Here is a 23363-nt window from a genome sequence, read left to right on the forward strand (position 1 = left end):
GTAATGAAGTAGCTCATAAGTTAAAGTAAAAAATAATTAAGCTTTGAAAAGGATAGGAATCTGGGAATGTCCTGGATGTAGATTCTAGAAGTAGGAACTTTTTCTTTCTTTCTTTTTTTTTTTTTTAGGGCATGTCTTTGGAATGGAATCACTGGACCTATTTTCCATCCTTCTGTCATTGGACAGATTCTTGGGAGAGTCAGCCTGACCTCCCACCCTGAGCCAGGGGAGGATGGCTGATTGATAGCGGAGCCAAGGCCCCATGCAGTGGGGACAGAGTGTTGTTCCTTGGAAGGAAACTGAAGTGCTCTTAGAAGAAGAGGGGGCGCCTATGGGGAGTGGAGAACACAGGATCTCCATTTCAGTGTCCGGTGTAAGAAGTGGGGTTTCAAGGAATTAGTGAGGTTATTTCATTAGAGGCAAACCTTTGCATATAAGTCGTCATTCATCCAAACAACAAGATTTCAGTCGAGTTAAAGTTAAAGAGAGGAAGAAAGAAAGAAGGAGGAAAGGACTGTAGGAAGGAAGTAAGAAGGAAAGGAAGAGAGGAGAAAAGGAAGTAAGAGGGAAAGGAATGAAGAAAAAGAGGGAAGGAAGAAAGGGAGAGAGTGAAGGAAGGAAGGAGGAAGGAAGGAAGGACAGAAAATTAGCCCTTAATAAACAGTCATATTATGAGGTAAAATCACCAAAGTACTCAACAATAGTGAAGCTTCACTGGAATAACACATTCTTTTTCTGCCCATGAAAATTGATTTCTATGAAAATGATTGCAGAGAAATTCTTGGGGTTTAAAGAAAATCTCTCTCTTAAAACAAAACAAAACAAAACAAGATGATGAAACAAAAACACCCCCGTATTTTCAGTGACAAGCCTAATCCTGCACTAGAAGGAAAGTACCGAATGGATCGTCCTTGCTCTTCTCAATGCCCCTTTAGGACAAAGTGCATGTGTTCCCAATGTTATAGTTGGCCCAATCCCACCTAGGAAGCCCGGCTTCACCATACAAAGAATGAGTTTGTTAGCTTGCTCTTGATTCTTGGTGTGGGCCAAACATCAAGCTTCACACTTGATTTTTGTCTTTCCAAAAAGCTTAGGGGGAAATGGGGTGAGTGGAGTTGGATGAGTGTATAAGGGAGATAAATGATAATGGATAAATACAATAAAAATAAATTATTAAAAAAAGCTGAGGATTTTAACAGCCACAAATTAACTTTTGAGTCAAGTTCATGCAAACATTTATAATTATTACTGGAAGTTAAGTATATGTATAGAAGCTTTGTGCTCGCAAAAAGAGAAATCATGAGCCGGGTATTAACTACACACGTGTTTGTTCCATGCGATAAGAACAGTTATTTCTCCAGTGCATTTACAGTGTTTCTGTCAGCCTTGCTGCCCTGGCTTTGGCACAAGCCCCCCGTGCCTCCCAGACAGGGAAAAAGGAGCTAATTGTGACCTCATGCCTCTTTCTTTCCTCACCAGCATTTCTTCTTTTCAGTGTTTTTTTCCCCTAAAGGCAAAAGCAAAAAGGAAATGTGAACTTCGTGTCGAACTAAGATTTTTCTCCTAGTGATTGTGAGAGCATGTATGCTCATATACAGGCAATCGGTGTGGGCCATTGAGAAAAGAAAGCTGTAGTGGGACCGTGGTCATATGAATCATCTGTCCATTGTTGAAAGAGTGGACCGTTGATTGGATCTGGGAGTTGATGAAGCTTTCGCTTCACAGTCCGTACCCTGGAGACGCTCAGCGGGAGCCAGGGCGGCTCTGGGTCCTGCAGCACCGTCTGTCCGTGTTGCCTGGGCATGGTCCGTGGTATCGGCGCGTGGTCAGTGGTATCGGCGCGTGGTCATTGTTATCCGCAGTGCGTTCTCCTGCAGGTTCAGGTCGCTGTTGACTATAAACTGCAGGCTGGAATCTCAGGTCACATTGAAAGAACAGTAGCTTGGGTGGAAAATGCTAGAAGGATTTCTAATCCTTCATCTAGGAATCCCGAGTGCTGTTCACGTCTTTGCCTCCTTGAGATGTCTACACACCTGGGGCGCTGACAGGATGGTTGTCCCCCCTGGAACTGCCCGGACTGAAGCGTCCATTCATCCTGTGCTTTGCCGCTTGACGGCCCCGGGGCCGCCAGCTTTCTTTCACCAGTTCATTCATGCAGAGCTTTGTGATAAGCTTGGCCAGTGATGTCTGTTGGCCCACTGACAGGATTTGGCTCACAAACTGGAATATATTGTTTAAATTTTTAAAAATTCTTATTTTTAATTTTCTTCCATAAGTAAGAAGCTATCTATAAATAGATCTCCCCAAGTTCCAGACTCCCGTATTTCGCTGTGTACAATGCGCAGGTTTTTTGCCCAGATTTTTGAGGGAAAAGTAAGGAGGCATGTTATACATGGGAATAATGATTATATACCATGAGTGTAATAATGGTATAATAATCCCATGTATAATGCGCACAAAAACATGGATGTGCATTTTACACAGCAAAATACGGTAAACAAAGTAGTAATAGTTTCTGTGTTCACCCAAATGTTTGGGTTAGCTACCTTCCTTTTCTCTTTCCAAGTCACTGTTCATATGATGAGTCCATCTTTTGCCATAATCCAGAGAAATGTAAACTCGTCCATTCATGTCAACTTGAGAATGGGAAGCTAATGCCTCTGCTGTGGATGGCTGGCTTTCTCCACCGAGAGTTCATAAAGGGCAGTGAGGAAGAGAATGCGTAAGCTTGTGCCCTTCAGTGCTCACTGATGTTGGACAAGTGGGTGGTGTGCAGGGAGTGAATTACTCATTCGTCCAGCTCAGTGCAGGGTGCCTTCTTAATAGGGATCTCCTCCCAAAGAAACAGAGCTTTTTGTTTGGGGTCAGAGATTGTTGTTCATCAAGGTGTGAACTTTGACAAGTCTTTTAGCTTCTCCTTGGTTTCCTTATATATAAAATTGAGACGACAATGTATTTTTGTGAGGATTAAATGAACATTTGCAATCACCCATCAGATGAGGTAAGGGGAAAGGGGCGCCAGCATTCATTAACCACTTACTATAATGTGTTAAATCCATTATTCTCTTCAATGTCATTGATCATGGGCAGAAAGTATTGCTGTCACCTTAAAAAAATATGACTTGGGAAGAAGCAGTCACTTGCTCTAGGTTATTTATCTAATAAATGATAGAACTGGGAATCAAACCAATGTCCAAACTACATACCTAATTAAGAAAAATGTTCGCTTTTCCCCCCACCTTCTGTTTCCTAAAGTGAGACAGAAAGGCTGGGCATAAAAATGGGTAATAAGTGATACATTTTTCTGTTAAGCATTACCTTTTATTTGACACACAATTTAGATATTATGTAATTTCTTTTGAAATTATGTTACATTGATGTAGAGTTCCAAAAATACGTTTTGAAGTTTGAATGGCTTACACAAAGAGTAATGTAGATCTAACCATTCTGTGAACTATCGGAACAGATTAAATATACCAGGATGATTCATGACCATGTGCTGTGTAACACTCTGAAAGGTATACATCATCTATGCTTTGGAAGACTAAATCAAAGTTTATACAACATAATTATCTTGTATTTGGTCTTTTTTAGTTTGGTTCTTTACAATCTTTTTCTCAAAGGTTTTTAACGAGTATCTTATGACTACAATATGTCCAAAATAGCCTCCTCGAATGATCCTATTATAACAAATATTGGATTACTAAAGTGAAAAACCTAAAGGCATAAAACAAGTCCCACTAGAGTTGATTATAAAAACTCACATGTTCCAAGAAGGAAAATTCATCCTGTAACATAGTGAAAGCATTTTGCAAGATTGGCTTCAATTTTCAAACTAGATTAGAGTATTAAATTCTAACCCTAAATCATAGTTCTTTGTCATAAGGTCAGTACCTATTTGACAAATGCTTATTTCTTGAGTAAGAAACAAATGTTTTCAGCCTTGTGTTATTTTAAAAACTGATTAATTCATTAATGGGGTTGTTGAAAGAACATGTTTTGAGTCTGAAGATGTCTTGTGTATTTTGATTACATTATGCTGACCTTTCAATTTAACAAATGGTAGCTAAATGTTTCAACATTTAATCATGTTTTTTTCTTTCCAGTGGCTCCACCCACACGGTTAAGATATAATGTATTATCTCATGACAGTATACAGATTTCATGGAAGGCTCCCAGAGGGAAATTTGGTGGATACAAACTTCTTGTGTCCCCAGCTTCAGGTAAAAACCAACAACTGTATTCTCTTGAGTATAGCAACATTTATGTATAGGTAACTAAAAATGTGTAGTGCTAAATACGGTATCTCTTTAAAATCATCTGAAAGTTTTTTAAAAAATTAATTTAGTATTTGAGCTGAAATTTTGCCTTCTAATCAAGGAAATGATGTTCCCTAAGTCAAAAGAATGACTATTGGACTCATCATAACTCTGCAGGTGAAATTTCCAGGCTATCAAAAATTCTTACTTCTGGCCCTGGCCAGTGTGGCTCAGTTGATTGGAGCATTGCCCCATAAAACCAAAAAATCATGGGTTCAGTTCCTGGTCAGAGCACAGGCCTTGGTTGTGCGTTTGATCCTGGTCAGATACATACAGGAGGCAACTGATCAATGTTTCTTTCTCTCTCTTTCTCAACATTCCTCTCTCTCTGGAATCAATAAATTCCCGAAAAAGTAAAATTGATCAAAGTATTCTCAGGTGAAGATTAAAAAAAAAATTCTTACTTCTGTCTCAACATAGGGTGAATGCTTTTGTTTTAATGACACTTAAAAAATACACGTCTGAATGGCCAATAGCTATGACTGGCTGAGTACATTATGATTAATTAACTTGATAGACTATTATTCAGCAATTATACATTAAAATTATATAAGCTAAATAGACATTGTAAAAATAAGTGATAAATTAAAGCAGGAAAAGCAAAGTTAAACAAATACATTGATCATGAAGATAAAGTAGCTATGTAAAAAAAAGGTGCTCTTTACTATATTGGTCAGGTCTCATTTCTTCCTCTAGGACCCATTTTTACATAGTACATAGTAAATACTTAATGGTAGCATATTTATATAATATATATACTTATATACATACAATAATTTTTTCTCTTTATTGGTGATACAGATGTTTATATGGAGGCAGATTCCTTTCAGTTGGAGACCTTTTCCCAGCTCATTTAATTAGGCAGACAGATGCTCTGTTGTTCCTAAGTGTGGGCCTCTTCCCTGAGAACAGATTTAAAAACCTCAAACAAAACAAGCAGATAGAACACCTGTCTCCTTGCTCTGTCACTAAAAAGGAACCTTCTTTTATGAACAGGTATTATCCATAGGCTGCTTAGAACGACATCTGCTTTAGTGCTACCAGATGCCAACTTTCCCTATGTTGGTCTCTGGAAGTGACTCACTTGTAGAAAGCAATATTTTATTCTCAAACTCTGGTTCAGAGTTTTCATTTTGGAATATGTCCCGGTTTTGAAACAACTCTATTAAAATACAGTTTGTTTTCTAAAAATAAGCCATTCCGGGAAATTTAAATATAAGAGATTCTTGAACGTTATTATGACTCTAAAGGTCAAAATATAAATTGCTACCATGTGGTACCTCTGAGAATCTCTTATGTCCAGCCTTTAAAGGTAAATTTTTCCTCCAAGTCATCAGTGTTTTTTACTTTTCTGCTTGATTGCTGATAATACCAAACTAGGACGTACCCCAAGCACGTGCCCTTGAGGAATCAGAGAATCTTAGAAGCGATTGGGTGGGTCTCCGAACCCAACCTCAGCCTGACCCTTCAGTCCCCTCTCCCACAGTGCACCTGATAAGTAGGTCTGTGACTCTGGCTCACAAACCTCCAGGGACAAAATAAAAACTGAGGGTGAAAGCAAATTGTTTCTTCATGAATGCTGGGTTTATCTTCTCCAGTGACCTGATGTCTTCCCTACAGAGCCCCAATCAAATAAGATGATCTTGACCTTCTGATATCTGTTTAATCGAACATAAACTAAATAAATTTAAAAAAGCAGTAAATACATTTAGTCATAAAATGTTTGTTGATGTTTTAGCACTACAAGACACGTTCCAATTATTGTTTATCCCAATTTTCACTAAACCATCTTCTGTGGTATTCTGCAGGATGCTAATTGTTAGGCAACTAAGTAGTTTAACGGTCAAATAAATTTGAGAAGTACTTTTAAACAGGGTTTAAAGCTTTTTTATTGAAGGATTTTAACACCTTCAAAATAATACACTCTAGGCCTGGCTGGTGTGGCTCAGTGGATTGAGTGTTGGCCTGTGAACCGCAGGGACGCCGGTTCGATTCCCAGTCAGGGCACATGCCTGGGTTGCAGGCCTGGTCTCCAGTAGGGGGTGCATGAGAGGCAACCATACATTGATGTTTCTTTCCCTCTCTTTTCCCCTCCCTTTCCCTTTGTCTAAAAATAAAATAAAATAAAATTTCTAAAAATAAATAATAATAATAATAATAATACCACCACTTAAAATAATACTCTCTCAGAGAGTGATTCTAATGCACAGTTTTCTAGGAAAAATTTTTTTTGTCATAGATGAGTTTTCATCAATAGAAGCTCATGAAACCAGATTTATAACATCTTGGACACAAATGCACGTAAGGAAGTAGGTTTTGGCAATAGAAAGGCCCAGCCCTGCTTTCCTGTAGCAGGAGGCGTGGATGATAGTAGCACCAAATTTCAAACTTAATGTCATTATGTTTCATTCAAATATTAAAATATATTGTAATCTGTGTTATGTTTTGTTAAGCCAGCGCTTTTCAGTCTTTTGCTTTAAATTGATATCCCTTTTCTCAGACACAGTAAACATGGCCAGAAATTGGAGAAGGAAGGTATATTTGAAACTTTGAATAAAAGACTGAATGTTTAATCAATAACGTTTTTAGGAAAGCCTTAGGTGTCAGTCTAATTTGATGGAGAGATAATGGGGGTTTGAAATCTTTTCATGAACCAAGCTAACTTTTAAGTAGCCAGGTACTGAGTGGTTCCTTCAACATCCTGAGCCAGTGATGTTCAGATTTAAGATAATTAAGTTGCTAATGCTTCAAGGATGCTTTGTTTCACTTTAGAAAGGCCATAGGAAAAATCCCAGTGCAGATAATTGCATTTAGGCTGCCCAAATCTTTCGCTTCACTTTTAAGTGAAATTCTTTTCTTGAAGAGTATATCTGACGTTGACAGCTTCCTGCCTTCCAAACTTGTACTATGGTTTTCCCTAGTGTAAAAAAGCAATAGAGTATTATGATAAAAGATTTTTGTGAATATGTTTTTATCTAATTTAGACAACTGTGTTTAAGTTGTATAATGCAAAGAAAACAGCTAAAAATGAAAAGTATATTAAAATTAAGTGCTATGTATATAGATACTATGATATATATTTTTAATTGTGTTCTTTTAAAATCTTGATTGCTGGTTAGTAAAATCTCTTAATGTACACAATTAACCTACTTTTTAGAATTGATTTATCTTTCTGTTTTATTATAGGTGGAAAAACCAATCAATTGAATCTTCAGAACACTGCGACTAAAGCAATTATTCAAGGTCTTATGCCAGACCAGAATTACACAGTTCAAATTATTGCATACAATAAAGACAAAGAAAGCAAGCCAGCCCAAGGTCAATTCAGAAGTACGTATATACAGGTCTTACAGTGCCACTGTGGGACCTGTCCCAGCTCTGAGTTTGAGTCTGTGGTAAACCCTGTAACAGGTTAAAGTTCTAAATTGTTTAGATATGAAGAGATCTTAAAAGACATTTAGTACAATCTTCCATGAGTTCCTTCTTTCACCAATACTCTCCTTCTGCTTTTTGCCTCACCCATTCCACTGTCCTTTAAGTTTAGTTTTCAAATCCTATCCACAACACTGTCTGCTGAACCTTACCCAGACATCTTATCTACCAGACACATAATAAGTGCTCAGTAAATACTTAATGACTGAATGGATGATACCTATAACTCCTCTATAGAATCCCTATTAAGTGCCAACCAAGCCTGGACAAAACCAACCTATACAACAAGGAATTTAACTCTTTCCAATAACTAATCAGTTGACATTTCTTGTTGGCTACATCCCGTGACAAACAGATTTGTGAACAAATTCAACATGGTAAGGATTAAAGATAGAGACACATTAGGATTCTGTGAAGGGAGTCCCAGTAATGGGCTTGGAAGAGAGCGGATAGAGAATGCTTTCCTATTTGAATAGTAAGTTGGGCAAACAGGGAAAGAGCAGGCATGCGAAGACAGTCTAAGCAGGGCAGGAAGCTCTGAGGCATCCCAATGTGTGTCTGCATTGTTTCATTAGAAATCTTTTTCTTACATTGAATTTAAAACTTGTTCTCACAGTCTCTCGTTCTTCTACCTTTCAGGAGATATTCGTTCATTCATTCATTCATTCATGCATTCATTCATTTTTTTTAAATTTAAAAAACATATATGAGGCCTATCCAGAAGATATCCAGTCATGTAATATGAAAAATAGAGACATTTATTGAAGAAGATACAAGAAAAATTGTACACAGAACAATGATGCCACAGCCCCCTCAAAGTAGGCACCTCACGACCTCACACAGTTCTCTCAGTCACCATCAGCTGCCCCATAGTATTTTACGGAAACTCATCAATGGTCTGAAATCTCTTCTCTTTCAAAGTGATTTTAGTGTTGGGAAAAGTCAGAAGTCACAGAGCACCAAATCTGGGCTGTAGCGGGGCTGAGTCAAAAATCTCTGCACAAGATGTGAGGCATGAACGGGTGTGTTGTTGTGATGGAACTACCAGTCACTAGTTGCCCACAGCTGTGGCCTTCTGAATCATCTGGATAGTTTGAATAAGCTTAAACATGGAGGAATGCTTAAGCTTAATGCAAAATTTGAGCAGATTTGTTCCTCTACTTGCTCAGTCATTTTGAATGTGATGGCCACATAGTACACTAGGCTCATTCATCAGCGTCTACTGCCCCCACTGAGTAGTACAGTGAAGTCATCATTGTTTATATATGTGCATTCTAGTCCACTCTTTGTCTGCCAGGTTACATCAATGTTGCACAAATCTTCCTCATTATATTAACAATGGCTGGCCTTTTTCCAGACAGACCTCCTATTGCTGGCCTACTAAGTGCCAGGCCCTGTTCTAGGTACTGGGACAAATCCCTGCCCCTGTGGACCTTGTATACTAGTGACTAGAGACAACTTCAACTTCTCCTTGCAAATGGCCTTTCAGAAGTGGAGGGCACACCTTTTTGTGTCATGAATGCAAGTGGAAGAGGCCTGTCCTGGTTAACTTTCTGTGTTAGTTTGTTATTAAAATAGACTCTTCAAAAAAACCCAACTTATTATTAAGGACAATTTTAAGCATAATAAAAAAATCAACGGAATAGTGCAATGAGCCCCTAGGTGTCCATCACTCCCTTCAACTATTAGCCATTCATGGTCAGTCTGATTTCATTCAGTCTCCTCCTGTTAGTTTGAAGTCAATCCTAGACATCATTTCATGGAACAAGAAGTTTTTAAATCTTGCCACCAGGACTAAAGCCACAAACCTGGGAGCCTGTGGGTTCTAGAACTGTATGTGCAGCAATGTTCTTTTTTCTTTTTTTTATTTTTGTTTTGCATTTTTTATTGTTGTTCAAGTACAGTTGTCTCCATTTTCCCACCCCCTCCATCCCCGCCCCACCCACCCCCACCTCCCACCTTCAATCCTTCCCCCCTTTGGCTTTGTCCATGGGTACTTTTGCAGCAATGTTTTAGCTGGATTTTCTATCTCTTCCTCTTCTTTTTCCTTCCTGTTCTAAGAAATGTTTTATGAGACATATTTTGTGTTTTTTTAAATTAAAAAATCCCCACAACTTTGTTAACTTGCTACCTCTTGAAACTCTGAACAAAAGATGTTTGGTAAATCTGCCTGCCAGCCCAACACACAAATGTTTTGAATGTTACCTTCCTTTAAGCTTTGCATTGTCCGGAAGCCCAGGGAAAGGTTTTTAATGTTATTTTCAATATACAACAGCCTTCTGTCTCATTTTATTGGCACTGGGCTTCAGTTTCTGGCCTCTGACATCCCTACATGAATAAGCAAAATAACTTTTCTTAAAGTTTGTGAGAAGCAGTAAAAAGGACAAAGAGAAATGATCATTTTACAATAGTCTGAAGGTATTGTGATTGCTGATTTCACATATTCCCCTGACCAGGCAGCCTAAGAAACAGGTCACCTTTCAAAGGTTCCCCGATAGCTATTTACTCTCAACACTTAAAAGGACATGTCTTTGTTTTCAGCTTGCTTAGCTCTGCCTAAATAATCTTAGTGAAACAGTGTAACTGGTTAGTTGGATAAGTTATATGTAAGCTTATATTTTTCGGCTATGTTATTTTTATTGGCAGGGTAGAGGGATTCGTTCTTCTCAAATAACAGTTTGTAAGACTGAATTATTAAAATAACTTTGGATGGCTTCCTTTTCCATTTTGCATTTTGGTTAACATTTTTGCTCCCTGTGAGATGGCGCTCCAGCCTGATCTCCCCTCCCTGGAAAACCTCCCTGGTTGGATCCAGGAAAATGATGATCTAGGCAAGTACTGTGAATATAGGCTTGCAATTGTGTAGGGAATGGAGTTTTTCCCAAGCCCATCTTCTGATACAGGGAAGCCAGAGAAACAGTCTTTGGATTTTGAAGACAGAAAGGCATGTGCCTGGTCTGCTGGATACTATGATTCTAAATCCGATGTATGTATTTGGCCAAGCAACTCAACTGTGTGTAGCTTTGGTGTCTTCATCTGCAGATGGGGGCGATGGCATGTATCTATGTTGGTGTGAGTTACCTCATTTCAGCCACTTTGCTTGTGACAGTGTGTTTTCTACTGATTTCCCCTTGTGTAAGGGAAATAGCAGTTTTTTTGTGACATATGTATTATATCTTATGTGTGACCTAGAGGCCCAGTTCAAGGTGATTATTGTTTTTCTTGCTCATTTGTTGACTGGTCGATGACCCTATTTTGGTAAACTTTCTTTTCAGCCACCATTTTCCTCTGTGGAATGACATTTCGCTTATCTCTGTCTGCAAAATCTGGCTCATCTTTCAAAGTCTGGCTCAAATGTCATCTTCCCAGTGAAGTTTCCCAAGTGTCTGGAATTGTTCTTTCTCAAATCTATTTCTAATTTTAGCACTGCTTAGCACAATTTTCCTCATAATAAAGTTGCAGACTTTTTTTTTTTTTTCCTACACAGGACATAAGCAATTTGAGGCCATGGCCTTTGCAAGGGTGGGATTGAAGATATAGATTTGGAAATTATCCTCAGGAGAGTGAGAATTAGAATTGTGAGACTGTAAAATTATAGGTGGGGCATACGGAGATGCAGGGCAAGTTTTGTATATGATCATGTTTTAGGAATGGAAACAGAAAAAGGATCCAAAGAATTAGAATGTTAAGGAAGGGCCAGAGGAATACAAGGGAAGCCATGGCAAAGCCTTTGTAGAACCTGAGGAAAAGAGAATGAGAGAGGAGGTGTTCCAGCGGACCCACCAGTTCCATATCTGGGTACCTATTGGAAGAAAACAAAAACACTAATTCTAAAACATTATGTACCCCTGTCTTCATTTTAGTGTTATTTATAATAGCCAAGAAATGGAAGCAACCTAAGTGTCCATTGGTAGATGAATGGATAAAGAACACACACAAACCTTTCTCTCTGCTAATCACCATAGCGTCATCTGTGTCTATGAGGTTTTCTTTTTTTTCCTTAATCTCTTCACTTTTTTCCAGCCAGTCCCCAACCCCCTCCTCTCTGACACCTGTCTGTTCTCTGTATCTATGAATCTGCTTCTGTTTTGTCAATTTATTTTGTTCATTAGATTCCATATATAAGTGAAATCATACAGTGTTTGTTTTTCTCTGACTGTCTCATTTCACTTAGCATAGTACTCTCCAAGTCTATCTATGTTGTTGCAAAGGGTAAGATTTCCTTCCTTTTTATGGCTGAGTAGCATTCTATTGTGTCAATGGACCACAGCTTTTTTTATCCACTCATTTACTGATGGGCACTTGGGCTGCTTCCAAATCTTGGCTATTGTAAATATTGCTGCACTGAACACAGGGATGCATATATTTTTTGCATCATATTTCAGCTTTCTTCAGATATAGTCCCAGAAGTGGAATCCCTGGGTAATAAGGCAGTTCCATTTTTAATTTTTTGAAGTAATTCCTTATTGATTTCCACAACAGCTGCACCAGTCTGCATTCCCGCCAGCAGTGCACTAGGGTTTCCTTTTCTCCACATCCTTGCCAGCACTTGTTGTTTGTCGAGTTATTGAGGATAGCCATTCTGACAGGGGTGAGGTGATAGCTAATGGTGATTTTGATTTGTGTTTCTCTGATGCTTAGTGATGTTGAGAATCTTTTCATGTATCTATTGGCCATCTGTATGTCCTCTTTGGAGAAGTGTTTATTCAGGTCCTTTGCCCATTTTTTAAATTGGATCGCTTGTGTTTTGGTGTTGTTTTATAAATTCTTTACACATTTTGAGTAGTAACCCCTTATCAGATGTTCTCCCATTCAGTGCACTGTCTTTTCATTTTGCTGAGTGTTTTCTTTGCTTTGCAAAATCTTTTTAGTTTGATGTAGTCCTATTTATTTATTTTTTCTTTTATTTTCCTTGCTTGAGGAGATACATCAGAAAAAATAGTGCTACGTGAAATGTCCAATATTTTACTGCCTATGTTTTCTTCTAGGATTTTTATGGGTTGAGTCTAAAGTTTAGGTCTTTAATCCTTTTGAGTTTATTCTTGTATATGGTTTAAGAAGGTGGTCTTGTTTCAATTTTTTGCACATATCTGTCCAGTTTTCCCAACAGCATTTATTGAATGGACTATCTTTACCTCGTTGTATGTTCTTGCTTCCTTTGTCAAATATTAATTGACCATAAAGGCGTGGGTTTATTTCTGGGCTTTCTATTCTGTTCCATTGATCCATATGTCTGTTTTTACGTCAGTACCATGCTGTTTTGATTACTATGGCCTTGTAGTATAGCTTGATATCAGGTAGCATGAAAATCAGGTAGCATGATTACCCCAGCTTTGTTCTTCTTTCTCAGATTGCTGTGTCTGTTCAGGCCTTTTGTGGTTTATATAAATTTTTGGAATATTTGTTCTACTTCTGTGAAATATACCATTGATATTTGATAGGAATTGCTTTGAATCTATAGATTGCTTGGTAGTATGCACATTTTAATGATGTTAATTCTTCCTATCCATGAACATGCTATGTGCTGCTTCTTATTTCCATCTTCTTCAGTTTCTTTCTTCAGAAGACATGGAAGGTTTTTAAGGAAAGGAATAATAGAACTACAGTGACACAACCTTGGCAGATGACAAACCTCCAATCCTTTTAGCAAAGGGGTGGAAGCCACTAGAAAGAAGACAAGATGAAAAAGACAGGATTAATGGAACAATATTTTAGAGACAGCAGGAAGGATGTTTCAGAGGAGATCACTGCTTCCATGCATAGGTTGTTCTCCCATAAATTTGATTTCCATTCTGAAGTGAATGCAGCAATATAATGGAATAACTTGCCATAGGATCACTTTTGCTTTTTCACAGGGCATTTTATTAGTTCAGGAACCATTGCCAGTTGGCAGTGGTCAACTGACTGAAACAACTTAAAGTACCAGCAGCGTTTAAGCAATAGAGAGTAACGCTAATGGAGTCCATTGGCATGAATGGGTTAAAGGGCTGACGGGCATTCTAGGTCCCAGAATATTTCATAATACAAATGATAAAGAAATACTATTGTTTATTACTAGGGAAACTTTGTTTTTAAGTTTGAAAGGAAAATATTATGGGGTTTTTCACTTTCTATTGCAGATAGACCAACTCCAAATGAGGATAGTCACGGCTAAGATCTTTCTAGAGCAGAGGTCAGCTCATTGTCCAGAGACCTGAAGATATGGCTTAAATCCTGTGCCAACACTTTCTGGTTTTATGAGATATTTTTTAGTTGCTCAGACTCTTGGTCCTTCATTCCCTCGTGTATGATAATCATACTCATTTTATAGTGGCTTTGAAGGATTAAGTTTATTTGCTACATCTTCCCATAATGAGTTCTCAATCAAAGTAAATTCTCAAGTGTTTTCTACACCTTCTCATGACAAGACTGCAAAACAAAAAATAGTTCTAATCTTTGGGAATGAGATTCTACCATGCAGCTAATTTCTACTTAGTAGTACTCTCAATTCTTGCAAGGGTTTTAGTAAAACTCATTGCATATTTTCTTTTAGACTTTAACATAACATGTTGCTGTATTTCTACTTTTCTTCCAGTTAAAGATTTGGAAAAAAGAAAGGATCCAAAACCCAGAGTCAAGGTGGACAAAGTAAATGGTAGTAAACCATCTGTACCAGAAGGTCAGTTTAAAAAATTTTTTTTTGATTTGCTTATTTTGGGGGCTGAGTTGTTTTAATAACACTGGCAATGTACACATATGTGGCTGTTGGTCCCATCAGAAGATAGGATCTAATGTGAAAATCTTCCTCAGGTCCATGTCGCTCCTTCTTCCTTCCTCACACATAATAACTGTCAACACTTCCCTCTCCCTTACTCTCCTGTATTCAGTACATCACCAGGTTCTAGTGAATTTATTTGCTGTTGAAACACTGACAGAACCCGTTCATTTCTTTCCATGTCTACTGCCAATACTCAGCTAAGGTTCCGTTTCCTTCTCGGCATACAGTATTTTTCTTTCTAGCAAAATCTCAATGGGTCCTCTACCCAGAAATTAGAGCAATCTTTTCAAAATAAGTCTGACCCTGTGCTCTCCCTACACACACCTAAAACCCCTTCAAGAGCTTCCTACTGCTCTTAGAATAGAGACCAGAATCCTTAGCAAGACCTCTAAGGCTCCTCTCTCAAAGCCTCATGACAAAACTACCTTTCTCTCCTTCCTCATCTGAAACTCAGTGCTTTCTACCCACTGGCCGCTCAAATTCTTTAAAGATCATGGTCTCTCCCATACAAACTACAGCACCTGCTGTACCCTCTGCATGGAGCGAACAGTATTCCACATCACCACTCTACTTAAATATCTTTTTTTTCCTTTCAAAGCTCAGTTCAATCGTTATTTTATCCTAAACCTTTCCTAACTTTCTCCTCTGTTACAGGCTCTCATGCAAAAACTAACTTTCCTTCACAGCATTTGTCATAGTTGTCATTTTATGTTTACTTATAATTTGAATGGTTGCCTTCCTTGTTAGACTGCAAGTTCCAAGAGATCAAGGATCGTGTCTGTTTTTGCTCCTCATTGACTCCTCAGTATCTAGCAGTTTCTGATACATAACAAATACTCAGTTAATATTTACCGAATAGAAGGACAAAGAGATGGTCGTCTAAAAATGTTACCTACTAATAGCTAAAAAATATAGTCACCCAACAATTTGCCCTTGTTTCTTTTCACCTTATTGCATGAATTTTCACTTTTCTATGAATATACAAACATGTACAGTCTTCCATATCGCTTTTCTTGGTCTGTGTATCGCTCTTCCACTTTAATGACTTTCCATGTTATTGTACACAGGCGGTAGCATAGCCTAGTCATAAACTGCATGAGCATTGCTTTGCCTGCCTGGGTGATTTATATTGGTTACCCTAATCTCTTTGTCTCTGTTTCTTCTTTATAAAAGGTGGATTTTAAAAATTATCTTTTAGGGAGGTGGAGGAGGGTATGGGGAGATAAATGGTGATGGATGGAGACTTGACTTGGGGTGGTGAACACACAACATAATGCACAAATAATGTGGTATGAAATTGTGTACCTGAAACCTGTATAATTTTGTTAACTAGTGTTACCTCAATGAAGTCGATGAAAAGGAATAAAAATAAAATGAAAATTAAAATTACCTCTAACAATCTCTGTATTTTAATTGGCGACTTTAGTTTACTCTAATTTTTGACATTACTGATGTTCGGATTTGCCATTTATTTTGCGCTTTCCAATAATTCACATTTTCCCTATGCTTTCCCCCACTGTGTGCCTTATTTATTTAGAATTGATCAAATTAAAAAAATACATTTCCCCCTCCACTGAACTAGAAAATTTTCAATCTTTTTGTAATTTTTTAATGATTATAATTAAAATTTTAACATGTATACAAAACCAAAGTCTATAACTAATCAATATCTGTACCATTTCTCAATCACTGCAAAATTTTATAATAGTTGAATTATTCAGTTTCTGTATTTTACATATTCATAAAATATACAATACTGTTAATTTACTTTTGTCTCTTCAAGGTATTCTATTTATAGCTATTATATTAACAGTCATTGTCCAGATTTTCTCATGTTTATAAATTTTTTCGCTCCTCATTTCATCTTATATTTGTGACCTTATAATAGCAATCTATGTGTTCAATTTCCTTTAGAGAAGATCCATGGTGGTGAACTCAATTTTAATCATACAAAATATATTTGCCCACCCTCATTGTTGGAGAAGTAGCTGAGTACTAGGTTAAGGGAGTTGTCTCTCATCATTTAGAAGATATTTCACTATCTCCCATCTCCTGCTTTTGATCAGTCTGTTGTCAGTCTATTGTTACTTCTTTTCAGACAATCTGTCTTTTCTTTCTGGATGCTTTTCAGGCCATGTGTCCTTTGTCTTTAGTGTTCTGCCATTTCACTACAATGAGTCTAGTTATAGACATCTTGTGTGCTCCCTGAATCAAGATTTATCTTTCAACAAATCTGGAAAATTCTCAACTGTTAACTCTTTAAATATTCTTTTTCTCAATTATCAGTTTCTTTCTCTCCCCTCTCTTTCCCTGTATTCAAATTAGATTTATTATAGGTAGTTTCTTTCAATGATCTATGTCTCTTGTTTTCATATCTTCTATCTCTCTGATTTTCGTAATGACATTTTGCGTAATTTCCTTTATCTTTCTATTAGTACACTATCTCTTTTCCTCTTTATAATTTGCTTTTTATCTTGTCCTTTTCAATGGGTAAATATTTTATTTGCATTATATTTGATTCTTTTAAAAATTTGCCAGGAATTTTTATGTGTTTTGTTCTATTTTAATGTTTTTAAAAAAATTATTTCGATATTTTAATCATGTTTATACTCAGAACTCAATAATTATGTTATCTAAAGAATTTTGCAATTAAATTCTCTTTTCCTTTTATACTGGTTTTCATTTATGGTGCTTGTTTTTGTTGTTTGATGTGTCACTTTGGTTTGTGAGCTCATTTGTGGAAATTCTTTAAATCAAGAGGTGCCCTTTGGTTGCTACCAAATTGGAATCATTTTACATTAATTTTTTGTCTTAGGACACTCAGAGTTTTTCTGTGCTTACAATTTCATAGTAGAGACAGTTTTCTCCCATATGGAGCTTAGGCCAATACAAACACTTTCTTTGTCATCTCTCTTCCTGGAAAGGAGATATTTTCCTAAGGTCATTTCACTAAGAGAATAGCCCTTTGAGGCTGCCTCATTTCCATGGGAAGCATGAATTCCAACTTTCCACAACGACTGCATCCAATGTCTTGTCTTCTATTCCTGTATGACCACTGGGACTTACATTTTTGACTTGTGAACTCCTGGTTAATATGAAGTCTTCCCCTTGTAATAAAAAAGTAATTTGTAAGAAGGTATTTTGAGACATGTAAATATTGTTTTTCTCATTAAAATTTTATCCACTTGTTTTAAAACCCACTGATGATTCTTGCCTGATTCAGTTACTACTGTGTTTCTCAAATGATAATTTTTCTAACTCCATTGTTTATTTTACATTTATTAGTTGACACTCTATTATAAGGGAGATGTTTCCCTCCTCCCACATTTATTTGTTTATTTATATAAGCATAGACTCATGGGTTTTTATTTTATGTGATGGATTGTAATTCATCACTATTATCATTTATTTTGATGCTCAAATAATTCCAGATTTACTCAGTGGGAGCTTTTTTAAGCTCTTCACTGTGCCCTTTTCATATATCCCCATCATTTTTTAAGTTTGTTCTACTTTCTGGCACAAATCTTACATTCCACACTCTTCTTGTACTTTTTCTGCTATGCCCTGAAATTAACCTTTTCCTCAAGGAGTCCTGTTTCTTTTCATAGAAAATGATATTTAGAAACCAAGATATGGGTACTGATGTGCTTATTGCTTTTGAGTTGTCATTGCTTCTAGGTCCATTTAGCTGAGGGTACATGCACTGCCCCCCCCAACCATTATTTATCTATCTACCTGCCTATCATTTATCTTATTCCTATCTTATACCCATATGACAAGGTTCATTATTGTCCCCCTTTCTATATTTATAACTCTCTTTTCAAGAGAGTTGGAAAACATGGTTCCCAGTATCTTAGATATAGTATCTACCTATATGCTAAATTATAAGAAATAGTTTTAGAATTGCTAGACTATAAACACTGCAAAAAATCTATTAACTACAGTTCAATATCTGCCTTTAGTGAGGAGTATATACATATTCCCCCCACTCAGCTTTACTCACCCCTTCTAAATAGCCAGACACATTAGTTTCTTACTTATCTTTCCTATATTTCCTTTTTTTTTTTTTTTTTTACAAAAAATAGATTTGTAAACCTTTTTATGAAGGATTTTACATGGACGTTCTCAGCTGAGTTCTGGTTTCACATGCCTTGCCATGCAGTGCTTAAAGAATGGCTCTCAAGGTGAAATCTATCATCCATCCATGGATTACAGTAGACCCGGAACTTAGCTATAGTTAGATATCCCAAAAATGTCCTAAGGGCTCCATTTTTATCCCTGATGTACTTTCTTCTTGCCCTTCTAAAACCCAGGATTGAATGAAATGAATTAAAGGAAATGGACAATAGAAGGGTGAGCATAATGTTGACATGTGCTGATGAACACCTGGAGAAGGACCATCTGTTTAGCAGTTCATTTGTTTTACTCACAAAACACTTGGTCATGGAGGGGACTGTCAGGTGGGAGCTGTTTCAAGGTGTTTATTGCAGTGATCGGGGCCTCAGCTAAGGCAAATACTTGCAGGGGTCTTTTGGAAAAGGAAAAAAGGTGGCTTTTTCTTAAAGTGAGGGTTCCCATGAGGAGTGTGTGAGCAGTGAGCATTCCGAGGGCCCTGGTGGTGTGGGGGAGTTGTCTTAAGGAGGAAGTTGTAAACATGGTGACAATCCAGGCCTTAGTTGGGGCTCCCAGGAGGTTGAGGGGGAGCGTAAGTGGGCAGGGGGAGACAAAAAGGCCTTCCCCACCCAGACCTTAACGCACCACTTCCCATAGTCCCTCTTTCAAGATGTGGTAGTCCCATTATTTACATTCAACTATGCTGTTCTTTGTTTTCCCTACATTCTACACTTTTTCATACAAGAGCCTACATTGATTGTGGCTTAGATACAATCAGACATATTTCACATATTTGTGGATTTTAGTTTAAAAGCAAAGAGCTAAGAACTTTCAGAGAAGTTGTTCTGCAGTTAAATAGTTGCTTGTTTTAAATCTACTGCACATGTTTCTTCAATAATTCCAAACAAACACCCCAACACAAGTGGTATTTGCCTTCAAGCATAATATTGGCATATTTGCATCAAGGGCTATTTTTCTTTTGTTGTCCAAATAGATTTCTCTAGTTATTTTCAATGTTTGCGTAAGGGAAAAAGAATGTAGAACCTGATTGAAAAGGATTGAGACAGATAGGAAAAGTAGCCTAGGGCCTCTCTTTCATTTTCCTCTTAATAATTTTTCATTTAAAATCTCTGGCCCTCTTTTTTTGTAATGGAATATTTATTTATTTATCTATTTATTTATTATTTTAGTTTTCTACAATGAGAAGGTAAAGGGAGTATCCCAATGTTCTCTTTTTCTGGGAGAGAAACTGGGATGAGCTTAAGTTATTCTTTCAAGCAAAGTTATTCTTAGCAAATGATGGACCTCCTTCTTCATTATCCTCTTCCTTCCCTTACTCTCTTTATTGTTATAATTACTAACATAGACAGTTGATATGGTGCATCCGGAACAACACCAGGATGGACTAGAATATCCCTGCTCATCAGCACAGGGAGAATTCGAGGAAGCTCCTCCTCCTGTACATGTGTGCTAAGTAGGGAAGAAGTCTCCTGGAGAATTCGCACCATGGGCCTGTACCGCATTCGGATTAGACATTCAAATTCACACTCTGTAAATACTCTGGGGTTCTTCCATGCAGGAAGTTAGTATAAATGTTGCTCAGAGCTGGTAAAAGTAGGGTGCCTGGCTGACGCAAACCTGAAATCACACCTGAGGAATATGTGCTTAGCTCAAAATCTTGATTGCCACAGATAAAATACTGCCATGGAAGAGGTCAAAATCCAAACTTTTGTAACACAGAAGTAAACCACGTACCTTGCCTAAGAGTTAGAAGACACAAAAATGGTGGTCCCAGAATCCATGAATCTTATTTATGGAAGGATCACATAAACACTGTAAAGCAAACAGTAATATTACTCAGTCATAGAAAATATTCAAAACAAGCAATGGAAAGAATGAGGGCCTTTGAGAAAGAGGAGGTAGATTTGAAATGGCACCAAATGAAACATATGAAGCTTGGAAGAGCATATATAAAAAGATAGCCACACCCAGAATAATGGTGAAACTGCAGAACATCAAAGTCAAAGATAAGATTTTAAAAGACAAAATGAGAACAAAGAAGAATAAGAGTACTTGCTGAAGCCATTTCTGTATAATGGAGATCTAGCTATGTGTAGCTGTCTGTTCTTCAAACCATTGTTTTTCAAAAATGATGTTAAATAATTCAGTTTATAAGATAAAAAGGCTGAGAAGTCCAGCACACTCAGTAAACTGGTGACGTGTTTAAGGAAGAAAAAAAATTAACTTACTAATTAAAAAAAACGTTTGAGAAACCCTGAATTGACCCAAGCATGTAACAGGAAAGCTGTGATATGATTTTGGTTCTGTTTCTCCTCACTTCTGTCTCCAGAATATCCTGTAACATTTCACAGAAGCACAGAGCAACTGCAAAGATAGCCTGTCTCACTCAAGGCATTAGATATGCGGTAGGTCCCGGGAGTCTGAGTAACCATACTGAGAGGAAAAAATCAGAACATGGGTATGAATGGCTTTCCGGCCCAAAGTTAAAGAGAATAAAAACTAACATTTTCATCAGGATATTTTCTTTTTTCTCATATTGGATTTCCCTTTTTCTTCGGATTTTCCTTGCTACTTAAATTGAGATCTGTGTGGCTTAGTATACAGCGCACAGGTTTTATGCTCAAACATCTCTTGGAATGAAATCTTCCCTTGCTTTTTATGCATCTCTGCATCTGTAGGTGTGTTAATGTCTCAAAGTCCCAGTTTCCTCATTAGCAAAATGAGCATAGCCAGTCAAATGAGCACCCAGGGCGGTGCGGATTAAATGCTATCACATGCATATATGGCACAGCTGGGACATAGCAGGCATGTAGAGATGTCAGTTTCCACCCTCTTTTCCATTTTCTTTTGAAAAGAAGGTCTCATTTTCAGAGAGAAAATATTAGCACACAGAATGCAGCAGAGCATCTTATGTTAGCGGGAGCTCTTTGTTGCATATTTGGATCTGGCGTGTTTTAGACTCAAAGGAGTAAGGTTCAGAGTCCCTCGGAGAAAATTAAGAAAAAAATGTTTTTAGTATAAAAAATGCAGAAGGAGATTTCTGTTTCTACCCTGATGTGAGAAAAATTTATGTTTTCAAGAATTAAAAAATGGGAGACAGAATTGAATCAGTCATTCAGAAAATAACCATTGAACACTTGCAGCATGCGTTACACCTTTGCAAAAAATGGTAAGATTTCCCTGTGGGCAAGGAGGACAGGATTCTTCTAGCAACAGACCTCCGGTTTTGTCTTGCCTCCCACCCCCCACCTCTCTTGATAAGACAGATTTAAAGGATTTTTGACATCTTTTCTGTTGACCTCCAGCAAATTATTATTCTTAACATGGGAATTCTCCAGTGGTAAGAAATTGTAGCTCTGCCTTATGTAAATTTTCAAGTGTCCTCATTTTTTAAAGAACTTGTAGCATATCTCTTTTTTCATTTAAATCAAATTCTTATCAACTATGAGCACTGCTGTAGATTTTGGCAGAGCCTATCCCACATAGGTATGCTTGGGCTTGTCTGATTGATACCTTTCCTCTTGTCTAAGAATTTTCTGTTAAGCATCTTGCTTCTATACCTGCAGGGCTGACTGTTGGTGTCAAATTGAGCAGGTGTTTCAGCCTTAAAAATTGCAAAACATCAGGATCTGGTTGTTATTGATAAATTGGAATAACAGGAATGATGTTGCTTTTTTTTTTTTTTTTTTTTTGAGGAAATCACCTTGAACAATCAAGGCAAACATGGCTGAATCATGTAGTACTGTGTACAGAGCTGAAAATCATTATGAACGTAATGCACTGGCCCCGGAGATGGAGAAGTTTTGGTTTTAAATAGTGAGGGTTATTCGTACTCTCTCTTGGGTTAGTATTCACTTAGGATAGTCAGGAAATAATCAGAGAATTGTACAAATAAAATTTTAGAGCAAGCTTCATATAACAGTATTTAGACAGGACCATATATTTTCAAAGGAAGTAAAACCCATTCTAGGTATGCTACATTGTGGTGGGTAGAGGTTTGAGAGGGTAGACAGGAAGAGATGGTAAAGGGGAGAGTGATAAAAATTGAGTCAAAAGTCTCAGGGATAATGTTGTTTGGGGGAAGAAGAGGAATTGCATTATGATGACGTGAGAAATAAATATGGAAAGATCAAGTGGAATTGAATTATGGAGAATTTTGAAGAACACAATGAATAGTTTAAGCTTAACTTGGTAGGTGGGGGAGGGAAGAAATAATCTTAAAATTTAGAGTTGGGAGGTACTTTGAGAGCCATGTAGTTCATTCAATCAGTTGAGAAGATGGTTGAGGCTCTTCAGCTTTGCCATCAAGGGTTGACCAGCACCTGCTTTTATTGACAAAGACCTCACTATTTTTCCAAGGCAATGGTCTATGGAAATCTGGACTGTTAGAAAGTTCTTTCTTGAATTGCGTTGAAATCTGTATCCTTGTGGGCATATAAAATACTCTTAATCCCCCTTCTGTATGGCAGCCCTTTTAATATTTGAAGACAGCTGTCATGTACTCTCCAAATCCCTTGCAGTTTATGAGCAAAGAAGAAATGTGATGTTTACAAGGCTGTCAGTTACTCTTGAGATGCGGGGCTCTGAGTGACAGCTGAAAAGTTATTTTTGGCTGTGGTTCAGGGATTGGGCGTCTCATGCCTTCAAATTGTCGTGGGGTTATTTATCCAAGGTTGGATGTAGCACTGGTGAGTATGACTTTGATTTCAGGTTGTCTTTAA

The 23363-nt window shown here is 37.4% G+C and overlaps 1 protein-coding gene across 1 annotated transcript in view; it reads left to right on the forward strand.

The window, feature by feature from the left end:
• The window catches only part of COL14A1 (collagen type XIV alpha 1 chain), a 191287-nt gene that overhangs the window by 21962 nt on the left and 145962 nt on the right, over positions 1 to 23363 (forward strand). Inside the window, exons 3-5 of the mRNA XM_054590440.1 lie at positions 4107 to 4223; positions 7506 to 7649; positions 14326 to 14409. Of these exons, the coding sequence (XP_054446415.1) occupies positions 4107 to 4223; positions 7506 to 7649; positions 14326 to 14409 (345 nt within the window). The remainder of the gene's footprint in view (positions 1 to 4106; positions 4224 to 7505; positions 7650 to 14325; positions 14410 to 23363) is intronic.

Source organism: Pteronotus mesoamericanus, unplaced genomic scaffold (genome assembly GCF_021234165.1).
Source record: "Pteronotus mesoamericanus isolate MK-2021 breed Mesoamerican mustached bat unplaced genomic scaffold, CSHL_Meso_final scaffold_174, whole genome shotgun sequence".
Classification (NCBI taxonomy): Eukaryota; Metazoa; Chordata; class Mammalia; order Chiroptera; family Mormoopidae; genus Pteronotus; species Pteronotus mesoamericanus.